This window comes from Mustela lutreola, chromosome 4 (genome assembly GCF_030435805.1).
Source record: "Mustela lutreola isolate mMusLut2 chromosome 4, mMusLut2.pri, whole genome shotgun sequence".
NCBI lineage: Eukaryota > Metazoa > Chordata > Mammalia > Carnivora > Mustelidae > Mustela > Mustela lutreola.
In genome coordinates this window covers 288,142-304,269 of record NC_081293.1, presented here as the reverse complement: position 1 = coordinate 304,269, position 16,128 = coordinate 288,142, and the positions used below count along the sequence as shown (strand labels likewise).

At 55.5% G+C, this 16,128-nt stretch overlaps 1 protein-coding gene across 2 annotated transcripts; it reads left to right on the top strand.

The window, feature by feature from the left end:
* Window positions 1-5,787: 5,787 nt before the first annotated feature.
* PAOX (polyamine oxidase) lies at window positions 5,788-15,823 on the top strand. Of its 2 annotated transcripts, none has more exons than XM_059172733.1 (7): window positions 5,788-6,121; window positions 6,662-7,148; window positions 7,914-8,113; window positions 9,770-10,022; window positions 12,616-12,731; window positions 13,102-13,259; window positions 15,424-15,823. In XM_059172733.1, exons 1-7 carry the CDS (start codon window positions 5,938-5,940, stop codon window positions 15,565-15,567), a joined length of 1,542 nt encoding a protein of 513 aa, XP_059028716.1. In that variant the 5' UTR covers window positions 5,788-5,937; the 3' UTR covers window positions 15,568-15,823. The 2 variants fall into 2 exon arrangements, with proteins under 2 accessions (XP_059028716.1, XP_059028717.1); XM_059172734.1 differs by having other exon boundaries at window positions 5,789-6,121; window positions 12,619-12,731.
* Window positions 15,824-16,128: the final 305 nt, after the last annotated feature.

Sequence of the window (16,128 nt, the reverse complement as noted above, 5' to 3'; positions counted from 1 at the left end):
CGTCGGTGCTCAGCCTCCGAGGGCTTCCTCGCCTCGGCGCAGGGGTGGGCCAGTTTTGGTGGCGGATGCAGATTCACCTCTTCTGGTGGGGCCGTGGTTGATTGTCTCCTGCTGAGGGCTCTTCTGTTGGGGTCTGTAACTCACAGTTGGTTCTGTGCTCACCATGGAGCCATATGGCTCCCTCTCTGGCCTCCTGACTCCGTTCTGTGAGGTTTCCCATCATTAATTTTCATATATATGTATCTGTAAGTGGGCCTCAGCAAAATTAAAAACTTTTGTATTTCAAAGGACACCATGAAGAAAGTGAAAGGACAATCCCCAGAATGGGAAAACGTTTTGCAAATCATATATCTGGTAAGGGTTTTCTTTCTAGAATATCTGAAGAACATGTTCAAATCAATAATGAAAAGACAAACCATTAAAAATTGGGCAAAGGAGGGGTGCTTGGCTGGCTCAGTTGGAAGGACATGAGACTCTTGTTCTTGGCATCATGAGTTTGAGCCCTATGTTGGGTGCAGAGATGACTATAAAAAAGTAAGCTTTTAAAAAAGGATCGGACAGAAATTTCCCCAATAAAGATATGCAAGTGGGGGACGCCTGGGTGGCTCAGTTGGTTAAGCAGCTGCCTTCGGCTCAGGTCATGATCCCAGGGTCCTGGGATCGAGTCCCACATTGGGCTCCTTGCTCGGCAGGGAGTCTGCTTCGCCCTCTGCCTCTGCCTGCCTCTTTATCTGCCTGTGCTCGCTCGCTCTCTCTCCCTCTGTCTCTGACAAATAAATAAAATCTTAAAACAACAAAAAAAAAGATATGCAAGTGGCCAGTGCCCACACACAGAGGTGCTCGATATCATTATTCACTAGGGAAATGCGGACACACTTCCTACGTACTAGAATCCCTATGACCGGACAGGCAGTGTGTCAGCGAGTGTTGGAATACCCGCACTAGGGCCAACTGCTGGGTGACCACTGGCAGACTATAAAGGGACAGGATAGCAGAAAACATAACACAGGGTAATTTTCAGGGGGATAGAGCCAGTTCACAGGGCAAGGACAGTGACGGTGCAACCTGAAAATGGGGCTGCAGCCTTGAGTCATTGTAGTCACCTGGAGAGGGCAGCGTCTAGCCAGCTGGTCTGCTGAAAGTGGCCATGGCCCGTGCTAGGAGGCTTCTTTCACCCAAGGATGAGCATACAGATATGTCCCTCACGGTCCCACAGTCAAATCTCTGAAGGTGGCATAGGGCTGCCTCGTCAGGGGCAGTGGGCATTTCACTTGAGACTCCAGTAAGCTCCAAACAGCCCACAAAAACCCACGTCTCCAGCCCTGCTTACAGGTGCTGCTTGCCACCAGAAACTAAGGTGCCAGAAGCCGTAACTCCAAAGAAGCCCCACTGACCCAGTTCTGGACCAGTCTGATTCAGTTCAGACACTGCACTAACCTTGCAGGTGACCTCAGGATCATGACCATGTCATTGTCATAACAAAGACACTGAGCCTGGGTGGCTCAGTTGATTAAGCCTCTGCCTTCAGCTCAGGTCATGATCTCAGGGTCCTGGAATCGAGCCCATCGGGCTCCCTGCTCAGCAGTGAGTCTGTTTCTCCCTCTGCCTCTGCCTGCTGTGTTGCCCCCTCCCAAATAAATACATAAAATCTTGAAAAAAAAAAACCCCAAACACCTATTAGTGCACTGACAAATCCACCTGCACCCATTTAAGGGAAAAAAAGAGGTGGCAGTCTGAATCCAAGACAGCACCTCTTCCTCTTCCCTAAAAAACCCCTAGTTAGCTTGCTTACCAGCCCTTTAATTACCCTAACCCCATATAACCCTGACCATGAGACCAAATCAGGAAGAAGATACCTTCAGAGCTTGAGCTCCTCCTCTCCATTCTCTGGTCATTGAATAAATTACCAGCTTGCTGTGAAATACCGCTTGGTTATTTCACAAACAGTCTTGAGTAGGAAAAGAACAGGCCACTTTGGTAACCGTTGGGCCTCTCAGGTTCCACCACCTGCCCTCACCGTAGGCATACCTGTGAGAAACCCAGACAACAGCAGCCACTTTGCTGAGTTTGGGGCCTCAAAGAATCTTTAATCTGTGGGCTGAAGTATCCCCAGTGGTAGACCAGACGTCTGGGACACTGGCCGCAGCACAGTGACACTGTTGAGTTGAACCCTGGGGGGAATCAGAAGTCATGTGGGGGAACCTCTGAGAAGGAAATCCCCAGGGGCCAGCAGCTTTGCTTCGGGAGCTGGCAGGGGGTAAATTTTCCCCCAAAGAGAGAGCTGTTCCTCTCAACAAACAGGTGACACTGGGGGCAGGGTGACTGCACCCAAACATATGCGGACTCAGTCAGACTGCCTGAGGTGTCGGGCTGAGTGACAAGGCCAGGGGTCAGGCAGTCAGCTCTGTGAAATGGTCCGAGGCCCAGTGCTGCAGCCCACTTCTGGGTCCCCATGACCTCCGGTTTCTGCCCAGGGCTTTGTGTCCCCACCTGGGGGCTGTGCAGCAGCCAGGTGCAAGCCATCGGACTCAGGATTTACCTCACAGGAGGATCACAGTCTGACGGGTGTTGTCACCTAGGAGCTTTCCCTGTGCGACAGTGACGCAAGCCCTGGGTCGGGGGGCAGTGCACAGCCAGCTGTCAACGACCGTGTTGGGGAGCTGGGATGGGTGCAGAATGACAGCAGGCCGTTCCTGGCAGTCACTCATGGGCACCTTGACCTGCTTGGTTTCTTATATGACCAGCCACAGAAACCGTTCAGTATCAGGAGAGGGGGCAGCCTTGGTCTGGGCACTCTGCAAGGATTTTCAGACACCACTTTCTGCCGATGGCAACACCTCTCCCAACATCATTCTTCAAAAACCCATGCACCCCTTGCATGTATGTTTCACTGTGAATCACATATTTATGTATATTTCTATGTCCATTTTCTGAATGCCATAAGGGGGATTTGTCTTTATTCTGGGGCAAGTTCTGAGCACCTTGAATTTATTGAACAGGTTCCCTCATGTTTAAGAAGCTGTTCAATTACCAGTACTGGCCCTAGGCCATTCTGGCAGCAGCTTGGACATCTGTCTTTGCACAGAGGGATTCTGGAAGAAGGCACAGTTGGAGGTGGGTCTCCAGCACCCAGAATGCTGACCCTCCCCACTCCTGTCCATTCTTTGGCTTCAAAAATACTAGCAGCCAGACCTATATGCTGCAGGAAGAACACTGGAAGACCTTACTGGGGAGCCTGGCCAGCCCAAAGGAAGGACTTAGAGATACTGATGGGGGGTTCCCCATTTAACAGCTCCCCACCCTGAGCAGTGCAGAGTCAAGCTCAAATTCAATGAGCCCCACTTACAAACCTATTTCCAAACATCCCTTTGGCCTATTCCTCCTCATGAGCAAACAGACACTATTCGCCTGCGTGTAAAGTGTCTTCCTGGAGGATAGAAACAGAAGAAACAATTTGGAGCAAACCTCCCAAAGCAGGAGAATGCCACTTCAGAGTTTCTTTTTATATCCTCAGACATCGCTTCCTTGAAGAACAGCACATTTCTCTAAAAACAGACATGTGTGGAAGAAGAACTCTTGGAAATTAAACTCTGTGACAACAAAAACAAAAGCCTCATGGGGAGAAATCCTGCAGAAAGCAGAGCAACAGGTAAAGATGGAAAACAGGAGCGAATACACTGAGCATCCAGGGTTCAGTCTGGAACCTCTGATGTCCTAAAGTAGGAATTTCATTTTATTTTTTTAAGATTTTATTCATTTATTTGACACATACACAGTCAGTGAGAGAGGAAGCACAAGCAGGGGGTGTGGGAGAGAGAGAAGCAGACTCCCTGCTGAGCAGGGAGCCTACTCAGGGCTCGTTCCCAGGACCCTGGAATCATGACCTGAGCCGAAGGCAGACACGTAATGACTAAGCCCTCCAGGTGCCCCTAGAGTAGGAATTTGAGAAAGCTTAACAGCACATGGGGGATAAATCATTGGTGGAAACAACTGATTAGTGAAATAACCCATGAAAGAAGTTCCCAGGACTGATGGACAGAGTTTCCAGACTTTGAGTTCCCAACATAGTGAAAGTCCAGGCACATGGAGGCACCACACTGTGAAATTTCAGCAAATGATCCTAAATATTTGAAGGGCAGAACAAGCCACTGTGGTAAAGGATTATAAATTTGAGTGCCTGTGAGTCTTCTTTTTTTTTTTTTTTTTTTTTTAAGATTTTATTTATTTGAGAGAGAGAGAGAGCGAGCGCGCACGAATGGGGGGATGGAGAGCGGAAGAGGGACAAACAGACTCCCTACTAAACCGAGAGCCCAACGCAGGGCTCAACTCCATGACCCTGAGATCATGACCTGAGCTGAAAGTCAGATGCTTGACCCACTGAGCCACCCAGGTGCCCTTGCCTGTGAGTTTCCTAACCGCACTCCTAGAAGGGATGAGACAATGCCTTCACAGCCTGCAGGAGGTCTCTAACCTAGAGTTCTATGCTTAGGCAAACTACAAATCAAGTGTGAGGGCGAAACCAAGACATTTTCAGGTTCGCAGTATTTAAAAAAAAATGATCTCCCAGACACCTCTTCTCAGTTTCACCCAAACAGGTGAGTGAATTAAGAAACAAGAATAGATGGCCGAGGAGAGCCCGCACAGGGGGACAGGAGGGAATCCTCTGGGACATGGAGAGGGGAAAACCCAGACAGAGACCATCTACCCAGTCTGGAGCTGACTTAGGAGTGGTAGCTGAAGGCTGCAGAGCCTCCCATCCCGGCCACCCTCACTGGCTGGAACACGGGGCCACAAAGTCCACGGAAGCCTCCCAGTGGGTTAGGACAGCAGGATCTAGCGCATGACTAAGAAGGAATGACGTGCCCTAACACCCTGTTACAGGAAAGCCTTTGGGCAGAGGGCAGAAGCTTTCTAACCCTCACAAGACAGTAGAGAACAGACCTCCCTGAATTAGGGCAGTTCTCTAGAAAGGCCTGCGTGCTTGAAAAGGCACGAAATGTCTCCTGGGGCGGGTGGCGGGGAAGGGGCCCCTTTCTCTTGAACTTTGTACCTCGTGTGTATAAACTCCTGTGCCCACACACACTCAGAAGAGCCCCACTTCGGACGCGCTCAGCTCTCCCCGCCCCACCCTGACACCACTGCCCGCCTCGGACTTTCATCCATAGGCTCCCCGGGGTCCCGGGCGAAGGCGCTCACCGCGCTTTTCGGCGGCAGGAGAGAGGCGCCTCCTCCACCTTCTGGTCGCCTCCCCCACGTCTCCTTCGGAAGGAGACACGAGCCGCCCGCACGGCCGGCGCCATCCGCCCTCCGAGGGGACACGCGCCCACGCCGGCCAGCAGCAGGCCCGCGCCCCGCACAGGCCGACGGCGGGCACACTCCCACCCAGCGGCGCTCGCCCACACTCCGCCCCGCGGCCCAAACGTGGGCGGTGTCTCTCGCGGAAGCCCCAGGCCCAGCCCATACGGTCACGTGGTGTGGGCGCAGCCCGGGCGTGGCCTCCGCCGTGCTCCTCGCTCCACCTACCCGCCCCGCCCCTCGCTATCGCTCCGCCCCTCCTCGCCCCGCTCGTCCACCTCCAGCTCCGTCCCGCCCCTCCGTCCACCTCGAGCCCTCGCCCCGCCCCTCCCCATCGCCCCGCCTCCAGACCCGCCTCTCCCAACTTCAGCCCTCGCCCCGCCCCCATCGCCCCGCCTCCAACTCCTCCCCTCCCGTCCGCCTCGAGCCCTCGCCCCGCCCCTCCCTATCGCTCGGGTCCCGGCTCGCCCCCGCCCCCAGTCCGGTCGCCGGCCTCCGGGTGCGCGGACCCGGTCCCACCCATCCCCATTGCTGCGCCTCCAGCCCCGCCCCGCGCCCCACCTCCCGCCCCTGCCGGGGATCCTCTGCGCTCTCCGCGCTTTGGGGCGGCGGGGGCGCACGGGGACTGCCCGGGACGGCGCGATGGAGTCGAGCGGAGGCCGCGCGGAGGGCTCGGGCCGCGGCCCGCGGGTGCTGGTGGTGGGCGGCGGAATCGCGGGGCTGGGCGCTGCGCAGAGGCTCTGCCGCCACCCGGCCTTCCCGCAGCTGCGGGTCCTGGAGGCCACTGCCCGCGCCGGCGGCCGCATCCGCTCGGAGCGCTGCTTCGGTAACGGCCTCTCCCGGAACCCCTTCCCCGAGCCCATTTCCGGAGCCCAACGGGTGCGGCCCGGGCTCTGCCGCTCCCGGGCAGCCCTGCACCCGGGGTTGGCCGACCCGGAAGCCTTGCCTGCCCGCTCTCCCCCCTCCCGCCCCGCCCAGGAATGAGGCCGAGTTCACTGGTGCCCGAAACTCAGCCGTCCCGTTGGCAGGGCCGGCCCCTGCCGGGGAGGGTAGCCTGTGTCTCTGCAGTCCTTCTGGTTGTGTCCCTCGAGGAGCTCCTCCTCCAGCCTCCGGGTCACCCCCAGGCACCCCTTCTGCCCCCGTAGCGGCTCTCTAAATGTCCTCTGAAGGCGGGCGCAGGCCAAATGTTCCCCTAAAACTAGGTCTGAGCAGGCCCTAGGACTGTAGTCTTCAGGGACCCTGTGTCCTCTGTTGGGGCTTTCAGAGCATGTTTGGGGAGGGCGGGGCTGGTGCGGTCCAGGAGAAGGGCTCAGGGTTGGCCTTTGTGGGGAGAGAACCTCCAAGTCTCATCTGCTGCCCCTGCCAGGTGGTGTGGTAGAGCTGGGTGCCCACTGGATCCACGGGCCCTCACAGGGCAACCCGGTCTTTCAGCTGGCTGCCAAGTACCAGCTGCTGAGGGAGAAGGACTTGTCAGAGGAGAACCAACTGACCGAAACTGGGGGTCATGTGGGCCTGCCCTCCGTGTCCTATGGCAGCTCTGGGGTAAGTGTGAGCCGTGAACTGGTAGTGGAGATGGCGAGTCTGTTCTACGGTCTCATAGACCAGACTCGGGAGTTCCTACACATGGCGGATGCCCCAGTGCCCAGTGTTGGGGAGTACCTCAAGAAGGAGATCCGTCAGCGTGCGGCCAGCTGGCCCGAGGATGAGGAGACCAGGAAGCTCAAGCTGGCCGTCCTCAACAGCTTCTTCAACGTGGAGTGCTGTGTGAGCGGGACCCACAGCATGGACCTGGTGGCCCTCGTGCCCTTTGGGGAGTACACCGTGCTGCCAGGGCTGGACTGCACCTTTCCTGGGTATGTGCATGTCCCACCCACCGAGTCAGCCCTCCGTGCGCCGCCTCCAGGCACCCAGGCTTCTCTCCATACCCCCTTGTCCACCTTCATGTACCCTGGGACCCTCTCCATGTACCCAGGTCCCCTCTGAGCCTCCCCCCCTTTATGGACCCTGGTCCCTGTCCAGGTACTCTGGTTCCCCTCCATGCACCCTGGGACCCTTTCCATTTACCGGTTGAGCTTCGGGAAGTAGGGGAAGGGTGAGAGGCCAGGAGGCCATTGGTCTTCCTCGTTTCAGAGAGATTGCCTGTTTGTTTCTCTAGTTTCGCTCACTGGGGAAAAAGAATTATTTTCAAGAAAAGATGATTAAAAGAAGGCCGTACCTCTCATCACGCTTTCTTCCTCCCCTGTTTATGAGGCTTCTCATGTGCTAAGTGCTGCGTAAGGCTCCAGCCTCTGTGATGGACAGATAGCCCACCCCTGTGGCGGGTGGCTGTCCCCCACCGAGCACTCAAGAGGCCCTCACAGGACTGTCCCGCTGGGCTCTCTGGCATCACCACCCCAAGGCTCCCGGCAGGGGAGGGCATTTGTGATCAGAAGCAGGTTCCAGGTGGGTGGGGAGGAACCCTCAGTTACCTCCATTTGCTCACGCTCACCTGATCCCCTTGTCAGCCTGGGCAGTGGTGTCTGTGTTCCCGAGGAGACCCTGCCCTCCTCCCACTTCCCTGCAGGGCCTCCTCCGATGGCAGCTTCCTCTGAAAACGCCCACACCTCTGTGTCTCCTAGGGGCTACCAGGGGCTCACAAACCACATAATGGCCTCCTTGCCAGAGGACGTGATTGTTTTTAACAAGCCTGTGAAGACCGTTCACTGGAATGGGTCCTTCAAGGAAGCCTCGTCTCTCGGGGAGACGTTTCCAGTGTTGGTGGAGTGCGAGGACGGAGCCTGCTTCCCTGCACATCACGTCATCGTCACTGTGCCCTTAGGTAAAGCCGTTTGCCCCGTCGGGGTTCCCTTTGGTTCCCCCACCCCCGGGGCCCCGGCAGCAGGCTCTGGAGGGCCGGGTCCGGTGGTAGCTCCCGTTTTCAGTCTAGCTCCCAACAGGATTATCCTCTCGTGTTTGTAGCAGCTGCGTGCTTTGGCATTGAGTTTCACAGTGAGAGAAAACGTGTGTCTTGCTCCTTCCAGGGACGGTTATGGGAAGGCGAACGGCCTCCGGTTCCCCCTGCTGGGCTTTCTTGGAGACGGAAGTGGGTGTGAGAGCCAGCTCTCAGGTTCCGTCCTGGTGTAATCAAGGAATGGCTCTAGCACACGGTTCTGTTTGATTCTAGATCTGACGCCCGAGACAGAAGCTCTTTCGGCGACTTGACAAAAGGTGGAGGCGGCTGAGCCGAGCTGGGCCTGTGCCGTCTCACTGACCCCGCAGGCAGCTGGGGGCGTGTATCTCCCTGTCCTCTTGGACAGAGGTGGATGGAATGACAGCAGTCAGTTGTGCAGGTTCACAAAGCTGGCAGGGCCCGAGCTGACGGAAGATGTGGGTTCCCGGGGTTCCTTTGGGACGGGATGCGGCTGTGGTTAGCTCGCTCAGCACCCTGCTCCTGTCTCCCACACGTGCAACCACACTGGACGTACGAGCATCGTCTTCTGCTGCTCTGTTTGCCGCCCCCTGCTTTCTCGGTTCATCCGACGTCTGTCAGTGCGCCCCAGTCAGCACCCCACCCCCGCCCCGCCAGCGTCTGTGTTGCAGTGCTGCCTGTGGGGCCCCCGCTCTCACCAGTGGATGCGTCACTGTGTCTGCTGGTGTGGCTCACCGGGAGCGGGGACACCAGTCACACTTTATAGGCACGTAGTATTTCCTTGTACGTGAGGGTCGTTGCTGAATATTCCTTAGTTGATGGAAATTCAGCCTATTTTCACTTTTTTTGTTTCACAAAGCATTTTCCATCTGTGTGGTGGAAACACAAACACTTGTGTGACTGTATCTGTGGCATAAATCATGGTGGTGGGAGCTGCCAGGCTGAGGGTCTGGGAAAATGGGACTGTGGTGGGGGCGTGGGACCCGTCTGTGGGCCCTTGCAGCCTCTGTGGGTCTGTTTCCTCCTGGGCTGTTTGTCCTTTACTTACTGGCTTGCAGGTTACCTGTGTTGTAAGGAGACTGGCTTGTGCTGCAAACAGTCCATCTTGTTGTCTGACTCTGGCCCAGAATTAAATTTTTTTGGCATGCAGATTATTTTTCCTGTGGCTTCTGGAGAGAGCCTGTGTGTTGTGGTGCTTCTCCACACTATCCTGGAGCAGCGGGGTCTGCAGACATTGAGAGGCAGATAGGTTTCGAAGTGAGACAGTGTCCTATAGAGCAGTTTGGGTGGGGCATGACAACTGTCCCTGCCTGAGCAGGTGGCCATGGGCCTTTCACGTCCCTCCACTGCGGTGTTGATTACTGAGGCCAAGTCCCAGTGGCCAGAGCCAGCCCGATTTCTGGGAGCCCAGTTGAGCTGGGGCTGGTGTGGGTCTCGAGTAGACATGGGCTCTGGATGCCTCCTTTTGCTGACTCCTCTGATGGGCATCTGGATGGGTTCCTGTGGCTGTCAGTTCCAGTTTATGAGATTTATATGGTGTAAGTTGAGTCCACTTGTGAATTCCAGGTTTTCTTAAAGAACATCTGGACACCTTCTTTGAACCACCACTGCCCACTGAGAAGGCAGAAGCGATCAGGAAGATGGGCTTTGGGACCAACAATAAAATCTTCCTGGAGTTTGAGGAGCCCTTCTGGGAGCCAGACTGCCAGTACATCCAGGTGGTATGGGAGGACACGTCACCCCTGGAGGACGTCACGTCTGAGCTGCGGCACATCTGGTTCAAGAAGCTCATTGGCTTTTTGGTCCTGCCTTCCTTTGAGTATGTATGCTGCTTGAGTCTCTCTGAGGACCCGCTCAGAACCAGCATTGAGGAGCTGGTTCGTTGGCCTTAGTTTGGCTGTTGATTCACTGGGAGGCATTTCTGGGGCATTTCTGGGTGGGTTTCCAAGGGCACCCAAGGGCACTGATGACGGACACTGGGGCTCTAACCACTGCAGGGCTGGATGGAAGCCTCTTGCAGGCAGCCTGTTGGTGTGTCTTAAGTGCTAGAATGAGCTTGTGGCCGGGAGGGCGTGTTCAATCAGTAAGAAAGTGTTTACTGAAATTCCCAGGAAGCTGGGGTGTGTAGGTTACAGAAGGAATTTGAAACATGGAAGGTTCTGTAACTGGGAGACAGTATCTCAACCTGATGCAGTAATTGAGGAAACACCCTTGTGTTTCCTTATAACTCAGGAATCAAAGACCCATCCATGGCTAAGTTAGTTGGCTATGACGCATGGATCAAGCAGTCTACGTGGGCTTGGTGTCAACTCAGAAAACAAGAGCACGAATCATTTAGGGACAGAGGGACGATTTTTCCCGTAAGAGCCAAAGACGTAGCCAGTGTGTGGTAGTCGATTGGCAGATGAGAGTCCAAGTTTCCACACACAGATGTGGCAGGATTGGAGACCATATTCTGGGCCTGGAGGACAAAATGCAGGCATGCCTTCCAGCAAAGCTCATCCCCAACAGCCAAAGGAGCTGGGTGCGTGGGGCCCTCCCACCTAGGAGGGGACCCACACGTGTCCTTTGCACTGAAGAGAAGGCAGACATCCAGGGGCTTGGAAAGGTACCCAGGGCTGCGGATGCGTAGTGGAGCGGTGGCTGGCGTGCTCGGCCAGCTGCCCCATGCCTGGCTCTGTGGCCTGTGCTCAGGACACTGGTGGAGACCACAGCTCTCAGGACGCTCTGTGGTCCAGGATGGTGGCCCTCACACTTTGTGGTCTCTGGACCCCGTTTCATACTCTAAAAATACTGAGGGTTCCAAAGAGTGTCCGTTAGGTGGTTGTGTCTGTACATTTACCACACTAGAAATGAAAACGGTTAAATTTAAAAAAAATTTTTAAAAGATTTTATATTTATTTATTTGAGACACAGAAAGAGAGAGAGAGAGAGCCCACAGCAGGGGAGGAGCAGAGGGAGAGAGAGAAGCACATTCCCTGCTGAGCAGGGAGCCTGAGTCAGGGCTGGATCCCAGGACCCCAGGATCAAAGGCAGATGCTTAACGACTGAACCACCCAGGCACCCCAAATGCTTATTCTTTAAACTGAGTAAATCTATACCATGTTAGCATCGTTTTTGAGAGAGGGGAGGGGCAGAGGATGAGAGAGAATCCCAAGCAGACTCCACGCTCCGCGCAGAGCTTGGCATGCAGCCCGGTCTCAAGACCCTGAGATCACGACCGGAACTGAAATCCAGAGTCGGTCACCTGACTGAGCCATTCAGGGCCCCATTATACTTTTAAATGAAATCATGTTAACGTTTATTAAATAAAAATAACTATATTTCTTAAACAAAGTTTAGCGAGGAGAGTAGTGATGTTTTGCCTTTCTCCTCCCCTCTACTGTCTGGGGTGGCCCCGGACAGCTTGGCTCTCAAGGCTGTTGGAAGGTGGTGGGGCCGTGCCTCATTGCACTTGAAGCGGATGACACATCTTGACTCAGACACGCAGTCTGGAGAAGGGGTTGTGCTTAGTCTTCAGATGGTTGCGGGTGTTCTGTGAAATGGCACCGAAACTGCAGACGCAGTCGCTCCTCCTGGGCTAGGCACCGTGTGGAGTCGGGAAGCTCGTCGTGGACGTCTGTGCTCCGAACTCTGCCTGTGCCGCACGTTGAATGGGTCGTGCACCCGTCCCGAGCTTGGGCATTCCAGACACTGATCTGTTTCATGTACGACCGCGAAGAATTATGTTTATTAATATCACCACGGATCTCAGGAAAGTCTCTTGGTATTGGGAACCTATCGAGCTGTTGGTGGCAGATACAAGTTTTCTAAAATTGTAATTTTTGCTTGAGCACTTAAATTTCCTCATAGGCAGTAGATGCTTGCAGTTGCTTTCCTCGCGATGGACACACTGCTCGTTTTCGAGAACCTGCCTGCCACACACCCAAGCTTGAATACCGGTCGCGTTCTCTTAAGTAGAAATGGTGTTTGTGAAAGGAGCTGCACAGTTGGCAACTCCAGCCACCGCCCAAGGCTGTCCTGAAGACGGTGCCACACCAGCGTGTAGCAGAACTCGAGGTTTAATACAGTTAATGGTGTGCGCTGCTTCATCTAGGACATTCTCAAGTGAATTTGGTGTTTTTGTTCCTTTATTTATTTTTCATGGGGTATGTGTCATGGCAGGACACCATGTGCTGGTCCCAATTCTGTGAAGGGACAGCCGTTCACTCCTGTGGGCCTTGCACGCCAGTGTGGATGTTGACAGAGTAGAAAAAGCAAACACTGTCTCAGCATTGTGGAAAGGGTTGTGGCCTCACAGTCCCTGGGGGCTGGAACCCCGGAGGGTGGGCTGTGGGCCACACCTGCTGTCGGGGTACCGCAGGGGCTGAGCACAGGTGAGCTGCAAGTCGTCTCAGTGTGTGTCTCCCCAGCAGGTCTGTCCATGTCCTCTGTGGCTTCATCGCCGGGCTGGAGTCTGAGTTCATGGAGTCGCTGTCCGACGAGGACGTGCTTCTGTCTCTGACCCAAGTGCTTCGCAGGGTGACAGGTATGGAGCGTGTATGGCCGGGCACCGCGGGGGCTCCTCGCTGGCCATCTCTGGACAGTAGCCCAGCTTTGCAAGAACGAGCTTGGTGCTCTGACCCTCCAGGGACAGTCCTCCTGCTGCGAGTGGGGTCACTCAGTTCTTATGTCTGAGGAACTGAAAAGGCTTTGCAAACACTTTCCATTGCCTTTTTCTGTTTCTGGGTGTCCTGAGTTAAGCAAAGCGGTAAGACAGGAGAGCTTCTGAGGAGTACACTCGTGGTGAGGTTTTCTTCCTGGGTAGTTTCCTTCAGTTTAAACCGCGGGGTCTTAAAGGGAAGCTGGAATGGGGCCAGGGGCAGTGGGGCCACACTGACGGGTGTCTCTGGGCGCAGGAAACGCCCAGCTCCCTGCGCCCAGGAGCGTGCTGCGCTCCCGCTGGCACAGCGCCCCGTACACCAGGGGCTCCTACAGCTACGTGGCCGTGGGCAGCACCGGGGACGACATCGACCAGCTGGCGCAGCCCCTGCCCACGGACGGCGCAGAGGCACAGGTGAGGCGTGCGTGGGCGGGGCTGGGACCCCTGCACTGGGTCGCTGTGCTTTCTGAAATTAGGAATCATGAAATATGCATTATTTTATCAGAATTTTATACGCACATAGCCTAAAGCATCAGAAAATCCTGCAGTGCTGGTACGAATACCAAACTTAACAAACCACGGCGGCTGCCAAGGGCCTCCAGCATCCCCTTCCCAGGCCCTCAGAGCCAAGGCTCAGCTCCAAATACCACATCTCTAAGTCTCACATGCATCTGCCTCTTTTTACAAAACACTCAGTCATGGAGAACTTCGGGTATGTGCATGAGCCAGCCAGACTTTTGGGCTGTGCCTGTGGCTTTTACGCTGTGCAGTGGCAGCCGTGGCCCATCCCCCACGGGATGACATCATCGTTTTACTGCAGACACCCCAGAGTGGGTCTCTAAAGACCAGGACGCCCTCGGAGGATGTGTAACTATAGCAAAGCTGTCCAAGTTAAAAATGAATGATAATTCCTCTGTATGATCTGAAACTAAGGGCTCCGTTTCCCAAGTGCCTTATAATCTCTTCATGGCCTGCTTGTTCCATAATGTTGCTCCTTGGATTTTCAGTTCTTGGCATCCCTGGTGAGTCTCCCTGTGGCAGACAGGGTTTTAGGTCTCTCGCCCTCCTCTGCCCACTCAGCACTTACCTCTGCCCCAGCCTCCCCACGTGTGGCGCAGTGCTCTTCGTAAGACCACTGTTCAGTGTTTCCGTCATCTGCTTTGCTCCAGGCCCCAAGGACACTGTGGTTCCTTCCCTGTCTGTAGATGCGAGTGTGCAACTGTGCGAGACTTTATGCGTGTGTGTCTGTGAGGCTCTGGGCCGGTGTGTGGAGGTGTGGCATGTGCAAGTGCATGTGACTGCGTGCACGAGGGAGGGAGTGTGCAGGGCTCCGATTTCTGTGCCCGTCTTGCCTGGACTCTGCTAACTCCTTCCGTCCTCTCTCACGTCCTCCCCTACCCCTGAGTCAGCTTCAGCTCCTGACGCACAGCCCTAGCCTGTCCTGCGCCCCGTGTCCTGCCTGCCCCGTGCATGCACTTTCTGGAACATTTGCTCCAGTAGCTCCCTGATGAGGGGGTACAGGGGAGGTGAGGTTTTAGAGAAAGTTTGCCTGTGTGGAAATGTCCTTCCCCCCTTAGACTGTATGTTGCAGTCCTGCCAGCAAGAAACAAACCACCCTAAAACCCAGGGGTGGGAACAACCACTTTGTTACGCTGACAGGCTCTGTAGGTGGGCACGTGGGGCCATCTCTTTCTGTCCATGATGTCTGGGGACTCAGTGGGGAAGACTTGACCTATGCCAGGGTCACTCGGGGTTGCGGTGGGGGTCGTCTGAGGCTGCTTGTCTTGTGTGGCTGCGCTGGGCTGGGACACTGACGGGCCCCCCTGCCTGTGGCTTCTGAGTGGCTTGGGCTTCCTCACAGCATGGCTGCTGCTGCCCACGTGGTGGCCCAGACATTCCCGTGGAGGAGGCAGCTGTGTTGCCTCCTGTGGCCCAGCTAGGATGTCAGAAAGTGCCACTCTGCCACACCCCACCACACAGTGGTCACAAGCCTGCCCAGATTCAAGGTCAGGACACAGACGCTGCCTCTCTATGGGAGGCGTGTCCAGGAACTCGTAACCCCATAGGAGCCGCGCGTGGGGAGCCAAGCCTGGTTTGAGGGGCACGTCCCTCAGTGTTCTGAACACGTTCTGCAGTGCTGCTCGGGAAGTCCGAAGCCATGCAGCATCCTTCCTTTCTTACCTCGTAGGAAGCCTGGAATCATCTCTGCTCCCTGTTCTTCTCCTCTGCTGCTTCCCTCTTTTGTGGGATTTTGTTGTTTGGATGGGGAATGGTCATTTTTTTTTTTTTTTTTTATAATCTTTTTCCCTCCTAACTTCCATGTCTCTGGGTTTTCACTCTTTGTTTTGGGTGAAGTCCTTAACATCGCATCCCAAACCATCTGTTGGGTTTCCATTTTGCATTTTCTCTTGATCGTGGGCGTGGCTGCTATCTGTATTCTTGCTCACGCTTCCTGACCGGCAGAGCTCAGCGGGATTCATGAACAATAAAGCCACACACTTGCCATCAGCTCTGCAGCCACAGTGAGAGGCGAGAGGCTGCGGCCTGACGCCCGGCTAACCCCGGCTTTTCTTTGCAGCTCCAGATACTGTTTGCAGGGGAAGCCACACATCGCACGTTTTACTCCACCACGCACGGGGCTCTGCTGTCTGGCTGGAGGGAGGCCGACCGGCTCATCGCTCTGCGGGACCCACAGGCACAGCTGCTCGGGCCCTGGCTCTGAGCCCAGCTCCGCCCCTCCAGTGCCACGGGGAGGCTGACCACGTCCTTTCCTCGGACAGACAGTGTCTGTCCTGGCTTGAGATTTGGGGATGTTAATGACAGCCTGCCTTTTCTGGTGACTGGAGGAAGCTCTCATCTCTCATGTCCCTGAGTCTGGCCAGGGTCTAGCTAGAGCTGAGTGCGAAGTCTTCTTGGAGAAAGGAGGCATGGGAGGCTGCCACTGCTGCTGGGGCAGCCACATAAAGTCTGTTGAGGCCTCCGTGTCTCCTCATTCTTGCGGCTCAGGCCTGCGGCGCCCGTCACACCTGTCCTCGCCAGGCCCCAGGCCTGGGCCACTGCAGGGCCAGGTGCCCCCTCCCTTGAGTTCCCTGGACATTGGGTGCTGTGGTTGCCCCTTGTCCCTGGCGCCTTCAGATATTCTCGAGCTCTCACTGCTGGTCCCAGGACCACGGTGACAGATACTTAGTGGACACCAGGTGTGCGGTGCTGGGGAAGGGCCAGAGAGTGCGGACACAGGAGTACACAGGGCACCCCATCCTGACCTGGGGCCAGAGGTTTTCCA

What these genes read in the sequence shown, in the direction of transcription:
- PAOX (XM_059172733.1), top strand. Translation starts at nt 5,938, where the DNA reads ATGGAGTCGAGCGGAGGCCGCGCGGAGGGCTCGGGCCGCGGCCCGCGG. An exon ending in CTGGACTGCACCTTTCCTGG is followed by an intron (nt 7,149 to 7,913) that starts GTATGTGCATGT and finishes TGTGTCTCCTAG; the next exon opens with GGGCTACCAGGGGCTCACAA. An exon ending in CGGACGGCGCAGAGGCACAG is followed by an intron (nt 13,260 to 15,423) that starts GTGAGGCGTGCG and finishes TTTTCTTTGCAG; the next exon opens with CTCCAGATACTGTTTGCAGG.